This window comes from Triturus cristatus, chromosome 3_1, assembly GCF_964204655.1.
Source record: "Triturus cristatus chromosome 3_1, aTriCri1.1, whole genome shotgun sequence".
In the NCBI taxonomy this organism is placed as follows: domain Eukaryota; kingdom Metazoa; phylum Chordata; class Amphibia; order Caudata; family Salamandridae; genus Triturus; species Triturus cristatus.
In genome coordinates this window covers 230,463,865-230,481,525 of record NC_140583.1, presented here as the reverse complement: position 1 = coordinate 230,481,525, position 17,661 = coordinate 230,463,865, and the positions used below count along the sequence as shown (strand labels likewise).

Sequence of the window (17,661 nt, the reverse complement as noted above, 5' to 3'; positions counted from 1 at the left end):
CCAAGCCTTGATTTTCACTCGTGGAGGACAGTGCTGAAAGCAATCTGCCACTTTGAACTATACTGAACAACATTGACCACACCACAGGGAGACCCGAATTGTCAAAAGGACTAATCATATTTTTTTCTTTTTTGTAACGCAAATATCAGGAGACGATGACTGAGATTGACAGAGGAGTCCCTCCAACAATGGGCCCAGTACCTTGGAGCACCAGGCTGTGGACATTGATCTGACTCCTCCACCGCAGATTTTTTCCCCGCAACATTCCACCACTCCTGGGCTAGCTCTGCCTCCATCTGACACCCACACAGCGCCCTATGAACACGTTTGTGTTTGCAGAAGAATTAGCTACAAATCCCTACCGTCCCGTATCTAGGGCGGAGAGGAAAAAGGCGCAGGGTGGCTGTTTGCCAAGACAGATTCATTCGACACAGGTTTTATCAGCCAAGGAACGCTATGATATAGGGGGTTGCGCCCCTTTGGGGCCAGCACAAAGCACTCCGGACGAGATTGCTATGACCACAGATAGGGTTCTGAGGTCACTAGAAATCCTATCGTGGAACGTTGCTGGGTTGCCTAATAAGCTAGATTGTAGTGAATGGGAAACTTTCATTAAGGAATATGATATATGCATGTTTCAAGAGACGTGGGCCAGAGAAAACCATTGTTACCCTGGGTTTGCAACTTTTAACGTCCCAGCCAGATGGGGAAGGAAGGGACGTCCGTCTGGTGGTTTATCAATATGGATTGGCTCCCATCTTGGCTGTATGGCCGAGATGGTAGAAACAAACTCATTTGACATCCTGTGTGTGGTCCTACGTTGGCCCACTGGGATGGGCCCGACCTTGGTAAATGCATATTCCAGACCGGTCGGAGTCGCAGGCACTTCAGGGACAATGGAGGACTTAGTGATATTCCTTGATTCCCTCTCTGGTTCAGGAACACTCCTGGTTGGAGGCGACTTCAACATCCAGTATGAACCATTCCCGATCCACCTAGATGGGCTTAGTAGTGAGGAGGATGATCTCTGGGATATCCCAAGTATTGCGGGTCCGCCAGTTAGGTCATCAACACCACTCCTACTTCGTTATAACAATGACCCTTGCAAACTCACTTAGAGCTTGCAATGGCAGGTTCCAAGGGGACATACCTCCGCAACCAACCTTTAACAGACCAGGCCAGGAGTCCCGGATAGATTACATAATGATCAAACTTCAGGACTGGAAACTGGTCCTAGATTTTAAAATAGCCCCCAGGTTCGACAGCGACCACAATGCCCTAATCCTCTCACTAGCTGCTGACGGATTTTTTAATGCTGCTGTTCCAGGAAATAAGAGTATGTCCCCCAAGTCTTACCTTATCTAGCAATAGGCGAAGAATAAGGTGGGACAAACTCTTAGAGAAACCGAACTGCATAAGGACCATCTATGAGCTAGTGGCATTAGCCCTTGAAAAAGTGGGAAGACTTCTCCCACAACTGCCCTCGTCTGATGGGTGCCTCTCCCTTGGGGACATCCACCAGACCCTCTGCAATAATCTCGCCGAGGTATTGAACCCTGTGGTCTGGGACAGGAAAGTGAGGAGAGAAAGAGCCTCATGGTTCAATGCCAGCTGCAGGAAAGCTAAGAAAGACCTTCTCCGGGCATTTAAAAATAAGGAGGCCTCCTCGGTAATTAGGGAAAAGCGGGTCGCCTACAAGCTCCTCCTTGAAAATGCCAAAATCGACTGGGAGAACTGGGCAGAAATGACAACTGCACTTAAAACTAGAGATCCAAGGAAATTTTGGCAAATAGTCAAACATGGCTCAGCTGAGCCTGTTATGGCTATAGAGGGAAATATTGCCCCTGAAGTATGGGAGGAACATTTTTCATTGCTCTACAGTGCGGCTGGGCTGGACCAACTAGGAACTCAGGCTGGGGCACTAGCTGCCCTAACCACTGATAACTCTTTTGAGATGGAAGATTTCAATTTGGAGGAACTGGAAATGGCAATCATTCGCCTTTCCTCAGGAAAAGCACCAGGTCTTGACAAGCTCCCAGGTGATCTCCTAAAGCATGAGGTCAGAATTTGGGCACCCTACCTCTTGGTACGGTTTAATGCCATCACCCACGGTATGGCGGTCCCTCCAACTTGGCTCGGGGCGGAGATTGTGCCTATTTTTAAAAGGGGCTCACCTTTACTCCCTGCTAATTACAGACCAATCAGTCTGATAGACGTCCCTCAGAAGCTCTTCGCGAGGCTTCTGCTGGATCGTCTCTTGGACTGGATCGAAGACAGGGACATTTTGAGCCCCCTTCAGGCCGGGTTTCGCCAAAAGACCTCCACCATAGACCAGGTCTTTAGGCTGTCCCTTTTATACTGGAAAACAATACAGCTGGAGGGTGGCAGTCTCTATACTGTATTTGTGGACTTAAGGGCAGCCTTCGACCTGGTTCCACGCGGTAAGCTCTGGGAAGTGCTGGCGAAAGCTGGGGTGCCAGCTGATCTTTTGACAATGATCATCCGCCTCCACACCAACACCTATGCTCGAGTGAGGTGTGGTAGGCAGGGTGCTCTATCAAATAAGTTTCCCGTTGACAGAGGGGTAAGACAGGGGTGTGTACTCGCACCAACCCTAGTCTGCCTCTTTGTCAACGGTGTTATTGATCACCTCAACAGGGTCCCCGATTCCGACGTCCCAAAGCTGGCGGGAAGGAGGGTTCCGGCAATTATGTTTGCGGACGATACCCTCCTTCTCTCCAAGTCGCCGATGGGAATCCAGCGTGTGTTGGATGGATTCGGGGACTTTTGTAGAGAGCATGGATTAGAGATAAACACCCTAAAGACAAAATTTATGGCCTTCAATCCGCCACCCAGGTTCCACCGCATCCCACGCATAGGGAACAACACACTCGAGTCAACACCTTTGAATATCTTGGTGTTACCCTCAATGAGGAATTGGGGTGGGGTCCGCACCAGGAGAAAGTAAAGATGAAACTAGTGCAACATGTGGGTGGGATACTAAGGATGGTGGGGAAGAATAGGTCGACCCTCAAACCCATAGGCCCTCCCCTCCACATTTACAGGGTGCAAGCCAGAGGAGCCGTCATATATGGTAGTGAATTATGGGGTCATAAAGTCTTGGCTAGTCTGTCAAAAGAGGAGAACAGGTTTCTTAGGTGTCTAGTAGCCCTTCCTCCAAGTACACCCTTAGTGCCTTTAAGACTTGACCTAGGCATTAGACCCCTGGAAGAAGAATTGGCACTTCGCCCTGTGATCTATTGGCGTAGATTGTGGGCGGTGCCCGAATTGATTCATTACAGACAGGGCTTGCAGGAAGTCCTTAGTTTTCCAAACTCGGGGAACATTGCCTGGCTTAAATTTGTAAGGAACAGTCTGGTGGGCTTAGGCCTTGATGCACTTTGGAACGACCCCCTGGATGCTTGCCCCAGGCTTTCTAAAAAAGCTCTAACCAAATTGTATTATAATTCTAAGGCTCCCGCATTCCGACCTTCAAAATCTCCAGGGTCTTTAACGCACCAATTCCTTTACATTAAAAATACCTACAGCTTTGAATCAATCCTGGACAATGTTTATCCTGTAATAATTAGGAAGCTCTATTTGCAATGGAGGCACGGGTCTTTGCCAATTCGTGCACTTACTAGCCACTGGTCTGTGTCGACACCCAGTATTTGCCCGGCATGCAGAGTAAGCGATGAAACTGAGCTGCATATTATATTTTTTTGTCCGGGCTATACCGAGGCGCGCAGAAAATTGATCATTCCCGTCTGTAGGAATTTGGGTTTTACCAGGTGTCATGAAGCCTTCAGAATTCTCAAGAGTGAAATGGCTGTCCACATTGTGTTTGCTGTGGCCAAATTTCTGGGGGCTTTATGGCATAAGCGAAAACGGTATTTGAAAATGCTAACATGATTAATCTTGCACTGTGTTAAATGGTACATGACTCTATGTAATTAGCAGACATCTAGCTGTCCTGGTGCATTAATGTTGCAATTCTTTTAACTACTACTTTTTACTTAATGTATGGTTTTAAATGTTTTTATACTCAATTTTATGTACCTTTTATGGAGATTTTCTCCGAAATAAAGTTCTTTTGACTTGACTTGAATATGTTTAAACTGAAGTGGCACTTTTTTTAAATGCTCTTGTTGCACAGGCACTTTACTACATTTTCATCTTGCTGGTAACAAGGATCAACCTCCTGCACATCTTAGACCGCAAAAAAGGCTGTCGAACTGTACTATTTAATTTTAACTTTGAGGCTGCTATTTCAGTATGCTTTTTACTGTTGGTTCTATTGTTTTAATATGTATGAACTTTACCTTTGTTTTATTAATTGAACCCTTTTCTACATTGTAAAGTTTTTAAATAACCATGTACAATAAAGCATTACTCACTTACTTATGCAAAGGTGGTGTCTCGGTTCCACATCAACCAAACAATCCAAACGCCTAGTTTTTTTCCAAAAACCAACCACCAGCATGGAGCACTGCACACACTGGACGCCAGGAGGGCAGTGATGCACTATATAGAAAAGACAAAGCAACTCTTTCCTTCGCAAGCAGTTTTTTGGGACTGCCAGTTACCAAAAAAAACATTACCCAATGGATTGCACAAACCATACAACTATGCCACAAACAAGCTGGGCAACTGTTCCAAGGAGCAGCTCATGCGCACTCAAAGAAGGGAGCAACCATTGCGTTTCTGGCCAAGACACCGATTCAAGACATTTGCCAAGCTCCACCATGGTGTGAGAAAGTGCCACCTTTCTTGCACGGTATGCCCCCACTTTTTGCTGAATGTTCTTTGAGTGCCCTGGACTCCTGCCAATCAGGTAAATGGTACCCTAGGTACCCAGGGCCTTGTGACCAGGGAAGGCCTCTAAGGGCTGCAGCACTTATTTTGCCACCCTTAGCGGCCCTGTACCCCAACACAAACACACTGCCCTTGCAGGCTGAGTGTCTGGGTACAAGACGAAACAAAGTTGACATGGCACACATTTCTGTGTACCATGCCCGCAACCTACACTGTCCTGGCACACATACGCCACCCCTCTAGCTGGGTGCCCTATGCCAGTGGTGTGGGCACAGTAGCTGCCCCTACAGTACCCAGGTCCATTCCTGGGCACTAAGTGCAGTGCTGCCATTTAAGAATACATGGTGCTGAGAGCTCGTCAAACACGAACTCCACAGCACCATAATGGCAACACTGAGAAGTTTGGTATCAAACTTCTCAGCACATTAAACCCGCACTGATGCCAGTGTGGGATTTAATGTACCAAGCACCACAGAGGGCATCTTAGAGATGCCCCCTGAAACCTAACCTACAATCCATGTCTGGTCTGGGAGGCTGCTACACAGCAGACATGTTGCTGGACCCCTGGGTAGGAGACCCCCGCTCTCCTGGGCCTGCAACAATGCACATCCTGGGCGAGGTGCTAGGTCTCCTCCCCAGGATGGACAGGGGGAAGCTTCAAAGGGATGCTGCCTCTGAGCTTCCCCAGGCTACTTGCTGTACCTAGCAAACTGGCCCCCATTGGTTCTAACCACCACTCTGGCAGGAAGACTGGCCGGAAACCCCAAATAAGGAGGGGATGTGCCAGCCTGCCAACCCCACCCCTCAGGTGGGGGAGGCGAGGTGAAGCACATCTCCGGGCGCTCGCCATCTTGAAGATGGGAGGCCCTGCCCAATCAGGACTAGGCTCCTGTGCTAGCCCTGATAGCGCTTCTGTGTTCCTCCTTGTTTGATGATGTAGAACATGGTTGTGGTGTTGTCCGTTTGGATCAACACCCGGTTTCCGTAGAGCTCCTTTTGAAAAGCTTTTAAGGCTAGGAACACTTTAGTTCCAGGTAATTGATGTGCGTGAACACATCCTGTTGCGAGCATAGCCCCCTCACCTTGAGCTTGTTCATGTGTGCGCCCCACCCCAGCTGGGAGGAGTCAGTCGTGATGGTCACTATTGGAGTTGGTTGTGTGCATGGTATTCCCTGGGATATGTTTTTTTTGTTCCGCCACGCTATTTCCTGATGCACTGCGTGTGTGACACCCACTACATCCTCCCAACTCCCAGTTGCCTGTGACCATTGCTGCTGTATCCATTCCTGGAATGACCTCATGTGTAGTCTATTATTTTGGACTAGGTGAATGCACAACGCCATGATTCCCATCAGCTTGGTCACAGTCCTCACTGTCAGAACTTGCCCCTTGCGGCACAGACTTGTTTCCTTCGGTATCGCCAATGTTCTCTTCCAGCTGGGGCGCACATTGGCCTGCCTGGTGTCTATATGCTCCTAAGAATATCTTTATTTGCTCTGGTTCTGTTAACGATTTCTCCCAATGGATAGAGAAACCCAGTCGTGTCAGCGTTAGTATGACCTGCTGGATGTGTAGTTTGCATTGGCTGTACAAACTTGTTTTTACGAGCCAGTCGTCGAGTTGGGGGTATACGTGTATTCCATGCCTTTGTAGGTGTGCCACGACAGCTGCTAGGCATTTTGTAAACACCCTTGGTGCGGATTTTAGGCGCGAATGCCAGTACTATGAACTGGTAGTGGCTTTGGTTGATTACAAACCTTAGCAGGCACTTGTGTTTGTGGTTGATTGCGATGTATGCATCCTTCAAATCTATAGTAGCCATGAAGTGTCCTTGTAGTTGTGGTATTATCTCTTGTAGGGAAGTCATCTTTAATCTGTTTTTTTATGAATTTGTTCAGAAACCTTAGATCAAGGATAGGTCTTAGTGTTTCGTCCACCTTTGGCACCAGGAAGTAAGTTGAGTAAATCCCTTTGTTGCTTTGGTTTTGCGGCGCCACCTCTATTGCCTCCTTTCTGAGCAGTTCTTGCGCCTCCAGTTGCAAGAGCGAGAGCTCATTTGAGTGTGCTTTTCTTGGTTTTCTTGTCGGAGGTTGTCTTTTTAACTATACAGTAGCCGTATTGTATGAAGTTTAGTATCCAATATTCCGATGTGACCTTCCACCATTCCTTGATGAAGTTTCTAATTCTTCCCCCTACTGGTGTTGAGTGTTCGAGGTACTGTTTGTTGTTGAACGTTCGACTGCAATTTTCCTTTATATTTTTCTGCCCACCCAGAGGTGTTACTAGGGTGGGGTTGTTTCCTGGTGAAGTCACTTGGATGAGTGCTGTTAGCCTACCCTTCATGTTTGTCCTCGTCCATTTCCTCGCTCTTGAAAGAACGGTCCCCGGGGCTGGTACTGCCAGTTCTGCTGCTGTCCCTGCTGCTGCTGGCCTTTGTTGTTTCCTTGGTAGCCTTGCTGGAAAGTCTGGTGCGATGTGGTAGGCATGTTGACTCCTCTACCACCTGGCCTTCTCGTGGGTGTGCCCCTTCTCATCCCTCTGAACTGTAGCGCTCCCCTGGACCATGCTGTCTCATCCTTGAGCTTCGTCAACTGGTGTGCTGAACTGTTGCTCTCTGTTAAACGGTGTATTCAGGATGTTGCTTTGCACCTCTAGCTTGAATCCTGAAATTGAGCCATGCGTGTCTTCAGTCACTCCTATCATTAGTCTGCTCGATGTTTCTGCAGCATCCAATGCAGATTTTAGGCATGTTTTCGCCATGCTTTTGCCTTCTACCAGGTGAGCTACTCTTTGTTGGTATGGATTTGGTAGATGTTTTAGGAGCTGCCCCACTTCATCCCAGTGTTGGTAAGCATGCCTGTTGATCAGGACTTTGGAGTTTGCGATGCGCCTATGGATTGCTGCTTTTCTCTCCACCTTTGTCCATGTGAGATACATCCTCAAACTCTCCTTGTCTGGAGGTGGTCTGGCATTAGTGGGCACATTTGCCCTCTTCCTAGCCGTTGCTGCAATTATGGAGTCGGCTGGTACTGACCCTTGGATGTATGCAGGGTCCTTTGAAGAATGTTTATACTTCTCAGTTCTTGGGAGTCAAGCCTCGCATACTGCTGGTTCCTTAAAGGCCTCTTGTGAGAAAGTGCCATCTTTCTTGCATGGTATGCCCCCACTTTTTGCTAAATTGCTGAATGTACTTCGATTGAGTGTACCCTGGGTTCCTGCCAATCAGGTGCCCAGGGCCTATGTTCCTTCCTTAAACCACACAAACTCCAAATTGGCAAACCCTAGCCACATGTCAGCCCCTAGTAAATGGTACCCTAGGTACCCAGGGCCTTGTGGCCAGGGAAGGCCTCTAAGGGCTGCAGCACTCATTGTGCCACCCTCAGAGGCCCTGTACCCTTACACACACACACTGCCCTTGCAGGCTGAGTGTCTGGGTGCAGGACAAAACAAAGTCGACATGGCACACATCACTGTGTACCATGCCCATCACCTACACTGCCAAGGCATATGTCAGCCACCCCTCTAGCTGGGTGCATTGCGCCTATGGTGTGGGCACAGGAGCAGGAGCCCTGTGCCCCTACAGTACCCGGGTCCATTCCTGGGCACTAAGTGCAGTGCTGTCATTTAAGACTACATGGTGCTGAGCTTGTCAAACACGAGCTCCACAGCACCATATTGGCAACACTGAAGCCTGGGAAGTTTGGTATCAAACTTCTCAGCACATTGAACCCACACTGATGCCAGTGTAGGATTTAATGTACTAAGCACCCCAGAGGGCATCTTAGAGATGCCCCCTTACAGCTAACTTACAATCCACGTCTGCTCTGAGGCTGCCAGGCTGCCACACAGCAGACACGTTGCTGGACCCCTGGGTGGGAGAGCCCCTGCTCTCCCGGGCCTGCAACAATGCACATCCTGGGTGAGGTGAGAAATCTCCTCCCCCAGGATGAGCAAAGGGAAGCTTCAAAGGCAGGCCGCCATTTGGAGTTTCCCCAGGCCACTGCAACCCCCCCACTCTGGCGGGAAGCTTGGCCGGAAAACCGATACAAGGACAGGGGATGTGCCAGCCTGCCCACCCCACCCCTCAGGTGGGGGAGGCGAGGTGAAGCACATCTCCGGGCTCTCGCCATCTTGAAGATGGGAGGCCCTACCCTATCAGGATTAGGCTACTGCCCCCCTCCCTCAGGAGAGAGGAAGGATAGGGGGTGTACCCACCCCAGGACAAGGACCCATTGGTCCCTGTCCTTCACCTACCTGTAACGCCCCTAAATCTAGTATTTAGGGGCACCCTGAACCTTCCTTCCTCAGATTCCAGATAGAAAACTACAAGAAGAGCAAGAAGAAGAAGGACCTGCCCTGCAGCTGCTAAAAAGAGAAGACACCAACTGCTTTGGCCCCAGCCCTACCGGCCTGTCGACTCTCGAACCTGCACCAGCGTGGCATCTCTCGTGGCCAGCAACCTCACCAACCCCGGAGGACCTGGCTACCCTTTTGGCTCTAAGCCCCTGGGACTCCCATGAGTAGAGGCTCTACTCAAGAAACATATTTTTAACCCCTGGCAGCAGCCCGGAATTTCAACTCTGCCAGTCAAGTACTTACCCTTAAACCGCTAACTTCATTTTCCTCATAGGGTTACATTGACTGGCTTTTTCTTCAAAAATCTTCTAAGTGTGAACTTTGCAAAACTGCAAAAATTCACCAAAAATCAGCCAAGTGACAAAAACTAATTTACTCACCTGCTCCTAGGTTAGCTCCCAGTGCTGGATCTTGGTGCCCAGCCCTGACCCTGAAAAGTGTTCACAACTATACTTACCTCTAACTCATTTTTCTCCCATAGGAAACCATTGTCTGCTATTCTGTGAAATTTCTTCTAAGTGTCTATTTTTGCAAATTTGAAATATTCTTTTAAAATCGTACCATTTCTGCAAACGAAATTACTTACCTGTTTTTGATAAGGACCCCAGTCCTGGGTCACTAAAGTAACGATAAAGTACTCTACCTGCAATTTGAATTTCTTGCCATAGAGATCCATTGAATGTTTTCCTTGAAATATTTTCTAAGTGCTAACTTTTGAAATAGCTAAATATTATTTAAAAATCATTACAGTTATTAAGTCTACTTTCATCACTTGATTCTGAATACTGACCCAAGGCTGGTTCTAGGAGCCAGACCTGGAATTCCGAAAGTAATCTGAAAAGTAATTTATTACAAATAACCTGAATTTACCATTGAGCTCAATGCCTTGTTATGTTTAGGAAATAGGATTGTTTATTGCAACCAACTGACTGTTTACACAAATTTATTGCTTAAGACAAAAGTATTTATATTCAACCTCTCATTCTGAGAAAGTATATTTTTACCCCCTTTGTGGTTCTAAAAATAAAACAAGCATATATTTTATATATATATAAACCATTGGCCTAGAGTTCAGTTATTGAGTGTGTGAAACCATTTGCTGACTGAGTGTGTACAATAAATGCTTTACACTGTCCTCTGGTACTGCCTTACTGCTCGACCAAGCTACCACTTTTGAGAGTAAGGTCATACCTAACTTTGACCTCCATCAGCCTCTGGGGGACTGTGGACTCTGTACACCCTGTACCTATTAGGGAACAGTATATGCAGAGCCACTTTCTCACACCTCTTCCTTGATCCAGCACACTAGAGAGCATAAGCAGGAATTGGCTCCTAGTTTGTTGAGGCAGTAGAGTTTCCAGGAGAAAGCATGCCTTGGGTTTCTCTTCCATTTTGACTAGATACGTTTGTGCAGCCTTTTGGACGACCATGTTTTAGACCCCAATGTCGTCTGGCGGTGAGGACCTCGAAGTGCAAGTGTCTACCCCTTCTTCGGGCGATTCGGTGTCAAGATCTTGCCATTCTAGGTCTTGTGCCTCCGAGGACGTCAAGTCCCGGAAGGATTGCAGATCCTATCCGCCTTCTCCCTGAATAGTCTTCGTCCCCATGTTACTCGATTGTTTTGGGTGTTCGGCGTCGTCTTTCGACTTAGAGCGCGGGTTTCGGCGGGATGGTGTCTTGGCTCATCTTGTCGAAGTCCTTTTTCCGCTGCAGGATGCTCGCCATTTCGGCCTCGAGCCTCCCAATCTCTGCGGCATGTTCAGCGTTGAAGGTTTGTGCGCCTCTTTTCGGGGCCCTCGACGTCAGCCCTTCCTTTCGACGCTGAGGTGTCCTTTGAGGGCAACCTTCTGACTACCTAGGTTTTTTTTTTTTTAGGGCTTTTAACGATTGGGAGTCCTTTTCGATGGATCCGCTCGGCTGACTGTCCTTGGTTGCTGTTGCCTTTGTCAAGTGTTTCGGCGACAGTGCTCCCTTTGAGGACTTCGCTTCACTTCTATGAGTGTCGCTCGGGGCTTTAGCTTCACCCTTTTGAGTGTCGCTCATGTGCTTGGGGGTAGACTACTCCTTTACCTCCTTCGATGTCTCCTTATGGACAGGCCCAGGTCTCGGAGCGATGGAGGTGGTCCCTGCCCCTGCATGCAGTGGTTCGCCCTTCTCTGCCTCTCCCTTACTCTGAGTGTCTTGGGTGTAAATGCCGAGCACGTGTTGAAGTCTTCGCTGCTGTGGTCAAGCGGCAAGCAGAGGTTGCAGACTGGATGCTGGTCCTTCTGGGCGTATTTGTGGTGGCGGCAATTGGTGCAAAACTTGAACTGTGTTTTGTCCATCCCCGCGCTCAAGGAGCCCCCTGCAAGCGCATTCTCCATCGAACGTCTAGTTCTTGGTCGTAAACCTTCTCCCACGTCGTCCCGGTTAGCTGACCTGTAGTCCGGTGTAGCTGAAAACTTGTTTTTCGTCGATTTTCTATGATTTTTCTTGATTCCTCTTCCCAAAACTCTGGAACTCTTCGCAACGATCCAGCCCAAACGGCGGAAAAAAAAGAAGAATCTGAAGATGGCGAACAAAGGTCACCAAAAAACAAAAAGGACTACAATTCTGGACCCAACCACTAGATGGCGGAATAATGCACAGAATAGTGAATCCAGACAGATTCACGCTGCAAAACATCGCATCTTCTCTGGGCTTTGTGTCTAGGTCGTTCCATTGATCCTTGAAGGGTTCAGATGCTGTTTTTGGTGCGTCGATTTACTTTAAGGTAGTCATCGCATGATTCGGGCTGGAGGTAATTCTAGGATCTCTTCGGCATGCTCAGTCACTTCAGCGCGATTGCCTTTGTCTGATGGGAATCGTGGGGATATGGAATCCCTTTAACTGCCCCCATTTCTGGCTCTAGGTGTTTTTTCGACCTGGAGGGCTCTGTCGGAGACTGAAGATTCTCTTCTTCGGAGTACTGGCCTCTGTCTTAGAGGGTGGTGTAACTCCTTTCGGGGGTTTGTTCTGAACCCTCTGTTTTGGTACCTTGAGCGATCTTCCCTAGTTGGCGTCACTTGGTAGGGTTTCGTGAAGTTCTTTGGATCGCGGCTGGCCTTTGATTGCCTTTTTCTTCAGGGATGCCTTAAGCTGTGCCTCATCGTGGCCCTTCGATTCCGACGGATAGTGTCTTACCTGGTCAGTCTTGTATCCTTTGCCATCTTTTTCTGGGCATGGATTTTTGTGTAGTCCTTCAGAATTTCGACGTCGGTTTCTTTTTTGCACCAAGTCTGCTGGAGACCTAGGTTCTTAAAGGAAGGTTTGTTCTGCGCTTGGGACATTGTTGCGTAGTGGGCCTCGGCTTTCGGCATGCCCTGGGGGTCTTTGGCAGGAACACCTCACAGTCCTTGGGCAGGCAGACGTCACACGTGGTGTATTGCGTTGTGCAATTTGTGGTGGCACACACTGGGCAGAATTTGAAAGGGGTATTATCCATGGCCCCTACCTCGCCATTTGTCCAACCGTGTGCGTTTAAGAGGTGTTCGGTTTTGAAGAGGTCAACTCCATTGGCAAGTTGTGTACTCCGGTTGAGAGTTTGAAGTTCTGTAGATTTTTTTTTTAGACGAAATCTCAATTATTTCAGGGATTTTCTGCAAATTTTCAGAGCGTCCCCTTTGGCTTCCACACCCAACCGCGGAAAATGAATCTGGAGATGGCTACTACGCACAACAACCTACAGGGCACCATCTGACATCACTCAGGGGACATACCTGGCACCAAATGGTGGTCGACGCTGAGAAACAGAAGAAAAAAAACAGACTATTCCAGACCCAACCACTACATGGTGGAATAATGCAGAGCATGTGAATCCAGAAAATCAGTTAAGTAGTTTCTCAACTGTATACAAGTATGGTAAAGAATTACGCAAGGATATAAAGTTCAGCTGCTGAAGGACTTTTATTGAGGCCAGTCACAGCAAATTTTACTTCATGCTAGACAAAAATTGAAACACCAGGATAATAGCTTATAATTATAGGCATGTCTCGAAATCTTGAAACTACTGTACCTTGCATGTTGAGGCATCACACCACCACGACCATCTCCCATTCTCCTTGCATCAGAAAAAACTGCCTGTACTGTTGGTGCATGCCATTCCTTTCTTGGACCAACAACTTCCTGAGCATGGCGCTCAACTACATGTCTAGCATCAAAATGCTGTGAAGACAAAACGCAATTATTGCAGATTCCCAGCTCAATAATATTCCCAAAAAACAAAGCTGGATACTGTATTTCATGCATTCACACGCATAACTATGCCAATGAGGCTATTCTTTGAAGAAACTAGTCAGCATACTTAAACAAATAAATATTCTTAATATTTACCACTGAAAAAGCTGGTAAACAAAATACAAAGCAATACAAAGCAGTACACCTGGTACAAATGCAATAATTGTTATGAATGGATAATACTCGCGACCTACAGTCCAGGGCTTGCCCTAAACTGTACCAAAGCAGCGTGATTTGGACTATAGTGCAAGACAAAAAGAAGCCAAGACAGTTAAAAGCTCTACCTTGAATAAGCAAGCAAACAGTCCGCATCTGCACATCATTTAACATGGGCACTATAGAATAACAGGCATTGAAAATGCAATAGGTCTCGCCTTTGATTAAGTCAAAGCCATTTGCTTTTGGTATTGTATAGCAAAGCAAATGGCTTTAACTTCATGAAAGGCAAGACATATTGCATGTTTAATGCTTGTTGTAATGTGTTGTGGTGACTGGTCAAACATGAAGCCCTACTTTGTCCATTCAGTGAGGTCTGCGCTATGCAAATATTAACACTAAAGGGGATAAGGTTATAAGTAATAAAATGATGTTTCCAAGGTCTCACAGCTTGTAATATACCTCCAAATGTTTCATATGTATGCGTGTAGGCACGCGTGTGCATGTCTGTGAGCGCACAGTTTGTATTGTTTTTATTTTATGTATTTTCCTGTTTTATTCCTGTGTTTTCGTGTTTTGCTCAATATTTATGTTACCCAATGCCCACCATAGATGCTCTTGCGCACACAGATCTGATAATCGCTGCCGAAAGCCTCTGTCAGCTAGGGCATAACTCCCCTCTCACCCAGGTCCATGTAGGATCTTACCAGTGGACTTCTCAGAGGATCGGACGGTCGGCTTGTCCCTGGATGCAGTAGTAGACGTAGAGTGCTTTGACGGCCCTGCTCCTTTCCGAGACTTTGGCTCGATTTTGCGAGTATCAGTGGAGTGTTTAGGGTTAAACGACTTAACTCCTTCGATGTTTTCTTTTCGACCAAGACATCTTCTGGTACCTCTGTTATGTTGTCTTCCTCTCCGCTGGAGAGTCCCAAATCTCAGAGCGATGGGGCGTCCACTGCCCCTGCATGTTGTAGTTTGCTCCTCTGTCTCTCCCTTACTCTGAGGGTCTTCGGGGTGAACCCTGCACAGGCGTTGCGGTCCTCGCTTCAATGGTAGAGCGGCAAGCAGAGATTGCAGACCGGGTGTTGGTCCTTTTGCGCGTACTTGTGGTGGCAGTTCGCGCAGAATTTAAACTGAGTTTTGTCCATCACCGCGCCCAGGGAGCCCCCTGTATGCGCATTCTCCTTTGAAACGTCGAATTCTTCGATGTTCTCTGTTCTGTCGTCGACCTTCCTTACTTGATCTCAGGGGTCTTCCCTGGTGTTATATTCTAAAATTCTCTTCTCTTTTCGTCGATTCTTCTCTCCAAAGTTCTTGGAGCTCCTTCACTGTTGATCAAGACCCAACGGTGGAAAAAAGAATCTGAAGATGGTGAACAAAGGTGGGAAATTCCGGAGGAAGCGCGTCGACGTCACGAAGGACACCAAATGGTGGTATGTCAACGCCCACCTGGGCCATGAAAAAAAAAAAAAAGAAAAGTAGTAATACTACAATTCCGGACCCAACCACTAGATGGCGGAATAATGCACAGCATAGTGAATCCAGAAAGATTCACGCTGAAAAACTCCCCCCTCACCCAGGTCCATGTAGGATCTTACCAGTGGACTCTCCCCGTGGTCTCCCTCACCAAGGCAGCTTTCTACATACTGTCCCTCCGCACGGACGCAGCTGTCAAACCAGTTAGTGCTTTCAACATTTGCCGCCGGAAAACAAAAAAAAAAAAAAAAAAAACACTACTTCTGAGCACCCGTAAATCCCGCGAGGCGGTGCCCTTAGATAAACCAAAGACAAAGTGGGGCTCTTTTCATGTAGGAAATGTGATTTACAGCGTGTGAATATTACAGGAAACAGACAGTGTACTTATCCCATGCAGGCTGCCTTCATCCTCGGCCCTCTGACATGGAAACTGTGCCTGAGAGGGGCAGGTCATCACCCCGGAGCCCTGTCAGGGCACGTCACGCAGGGTGGCCTCAGCCCAGGTGTTCTCTGGGCACTGAGCGTGTACCCTGATTGAGGTAGTACGGCTCGGGGTAACATATGCAGACTGCCCTCTGACACCGAAAGCGAGCCGAGATGGACAGGCCATCTCGGGGCATTTCATGAGGATTGCCTCGGGGTATGATGTGCAGGCTCACTTCAGCCCTAGTCTTCTCCGGGCATCGAGCAGGGCAGCCATTATACAGGAGCCCTCTCAGGATATCAGCCCCTCACCCTCTGACACAAAGTGTACCCTTAGAAGGGCACAGTTTGCAACGCCATAGTCAGGCTCTAGGTTTGACATGCAGGCTGACATGGATAGTGTGACCTGTATTTGGCAGGCTGTCGCATACGAGCCTTCTCGGGGGATTTCACCTGCCTCAGCCCAGGTGTTCTCCGGGCACTAATGGTGTACCCTGATGAACAAGTTACTTACCTTCGGTAACGATGTATCTGTAAGAAACATTAGATTCCTCACCTTAGAATATCCCCAGGCGTCATGCTGGATCCGGAAAGTTTTGTCAGCAATACCCCTGCGCGTAGCTAGGCGTAGTCTGCGGCTCTGCGTCAGTCGTCGGCCGGGATGACGTCGGAGTACTTAAGACGCCGCCCTCGCACGCTGACGTCAGTTCTTGTACATAGCTTTCCGCGCCAGGAACGCAGAGCCATGCAAGAGACCGACACAGGTGCCAAAACATTCTAGGGCCCTGAAAGGGATAACCTCAACCCTAGATGTCGGTTCGCAGAACGGGGAGGATGGGTGGGTCGGTGAGGAATATAACTGTTTCTTACAGATGCATCGTTACCGAAGGCAAGTAACTTGTTCATCTGAAAGAAACACGTTAGTTAGATTCCTCACCTTAGAATAGATACCCCAGCAATACCAACCCCGGTGGTGGGTCTCCGAACCAAGATCACACCAGAAAGTCCTGGAGAACAGAACAGCCAAGGAAGCCGTCTCTCGGACTTGGCTGTCCAAGCAATAATGCTTAGCAAATGTGTGCAGCGATGCCCACGTTGCCGCCTGACAGATGTCGTGCAAGGGGACTCCCCGTCCCAGTGCAGTGGCCAGAGTAGAATGGGCTCTCAGCCCTACAGGAGGTTCCTTTTTAGCTAAGGAGTAACATGCCTTGATACACAAAACGACCCACCAAGAGATGGTCCGTTTGTGCACCGCTCGTCCCTTCTTAGCGCCCACGTAGCCTACAAAGAGTTGGTCGTCCACCCGGAACTGCTTGGTGCGATCCAAATAGGACAGCGCCCATTTTGGGACCAGACGGTGGAGCCGCTCTTCCTCTTTCGAGGGATGCGGAGGCAGAAAGAAGGTGGGCAGCGTAACAGACTGCCCGATGCGAAAGGCAGTCACAACCTTAGGAAGGAAGGGCGAGTGCGGAGCACAACCTTGTCCAGATGAACAGAATGGAAAGGAAGCTTAGAAGAGAGCCTGGAGCTCACTCACCCTTCTAGCAGAGGTGATAGCTACCAGGAAAGCACTCTTAAGCGTCAAGAGACGAAGAGGACAATTATGAAGTGGCTCAAAGGGAGCGCACATCAGATATGTCAAAACAAGATTCAAACCCCACTGAGGCATTAAAGGGACAGGAGGAAACATGTGAGTAATGCCCTGAAGGAAATGAGAAACAGGGGATTTGAAGAGAGAAGGCTGATCAGGAAGCCGAAGGAAGGCAGAGATAGCAGAAAGATAACCTTTAAGAGTGCCCAGAGCAGAGCCCTGCTGGGCCAAAGAAAGAAGGAAGAGGAGAACCTCAGAAAGAGGGGCGGAAAGGGGATCCACAGCCTTTGCTGTGCACCATGCCACAAATTTGTTCCACCGGCAGGCGTATACCGATTTTGTGGAGGGACGCCTGACTGCCAGAACAACATCACAGACTTCAGGAGGCAAGTCAAATGGCATGAAGTAGCCCAAGTAGCTCGGGATACCAGTACCTTCTTGCCCAATCCGGGCCACAAGGATGACCTGGGCCCGGTCGCGCCTGATCTTCAGCACTCTGGGCAGAAGTGGTATAGCCGGAAAGGCGCACAACAGACCGCAACTCCACTCGCGACGAAAGGCGTCCGAGCGAGTGCCGCCTTGGAAACGCC

General features: G+C 48.4%; 1 protein-coding gene across 5 annotated transcripts in view; it reads right to left on the bottom strand.

Annotated features, from left to right (window-relative positions):
• Positions 1 to 17,661, bottom strand: part of SLTM (SAFB like transcription modulator) — a 280,914-nt gene that overhangs the window by 11,873 nt on the left and 251,380 nt on the right. For all 5 annotated transcript variants that reach the window (XM_085643750.1, XM_085643749.1, XM_085643748.1 and 2 more), the window contains one exon: positions 13,205 to 13,353. In XM_085643750.1, coding sequence (XP_085499876.1) covers positions 13,205 to 13,353 — 149 coding nt within the window. The remainder of the gene's footprint in view (positions 1 to 13,204; positions 13,354 to 17,661) is intronic.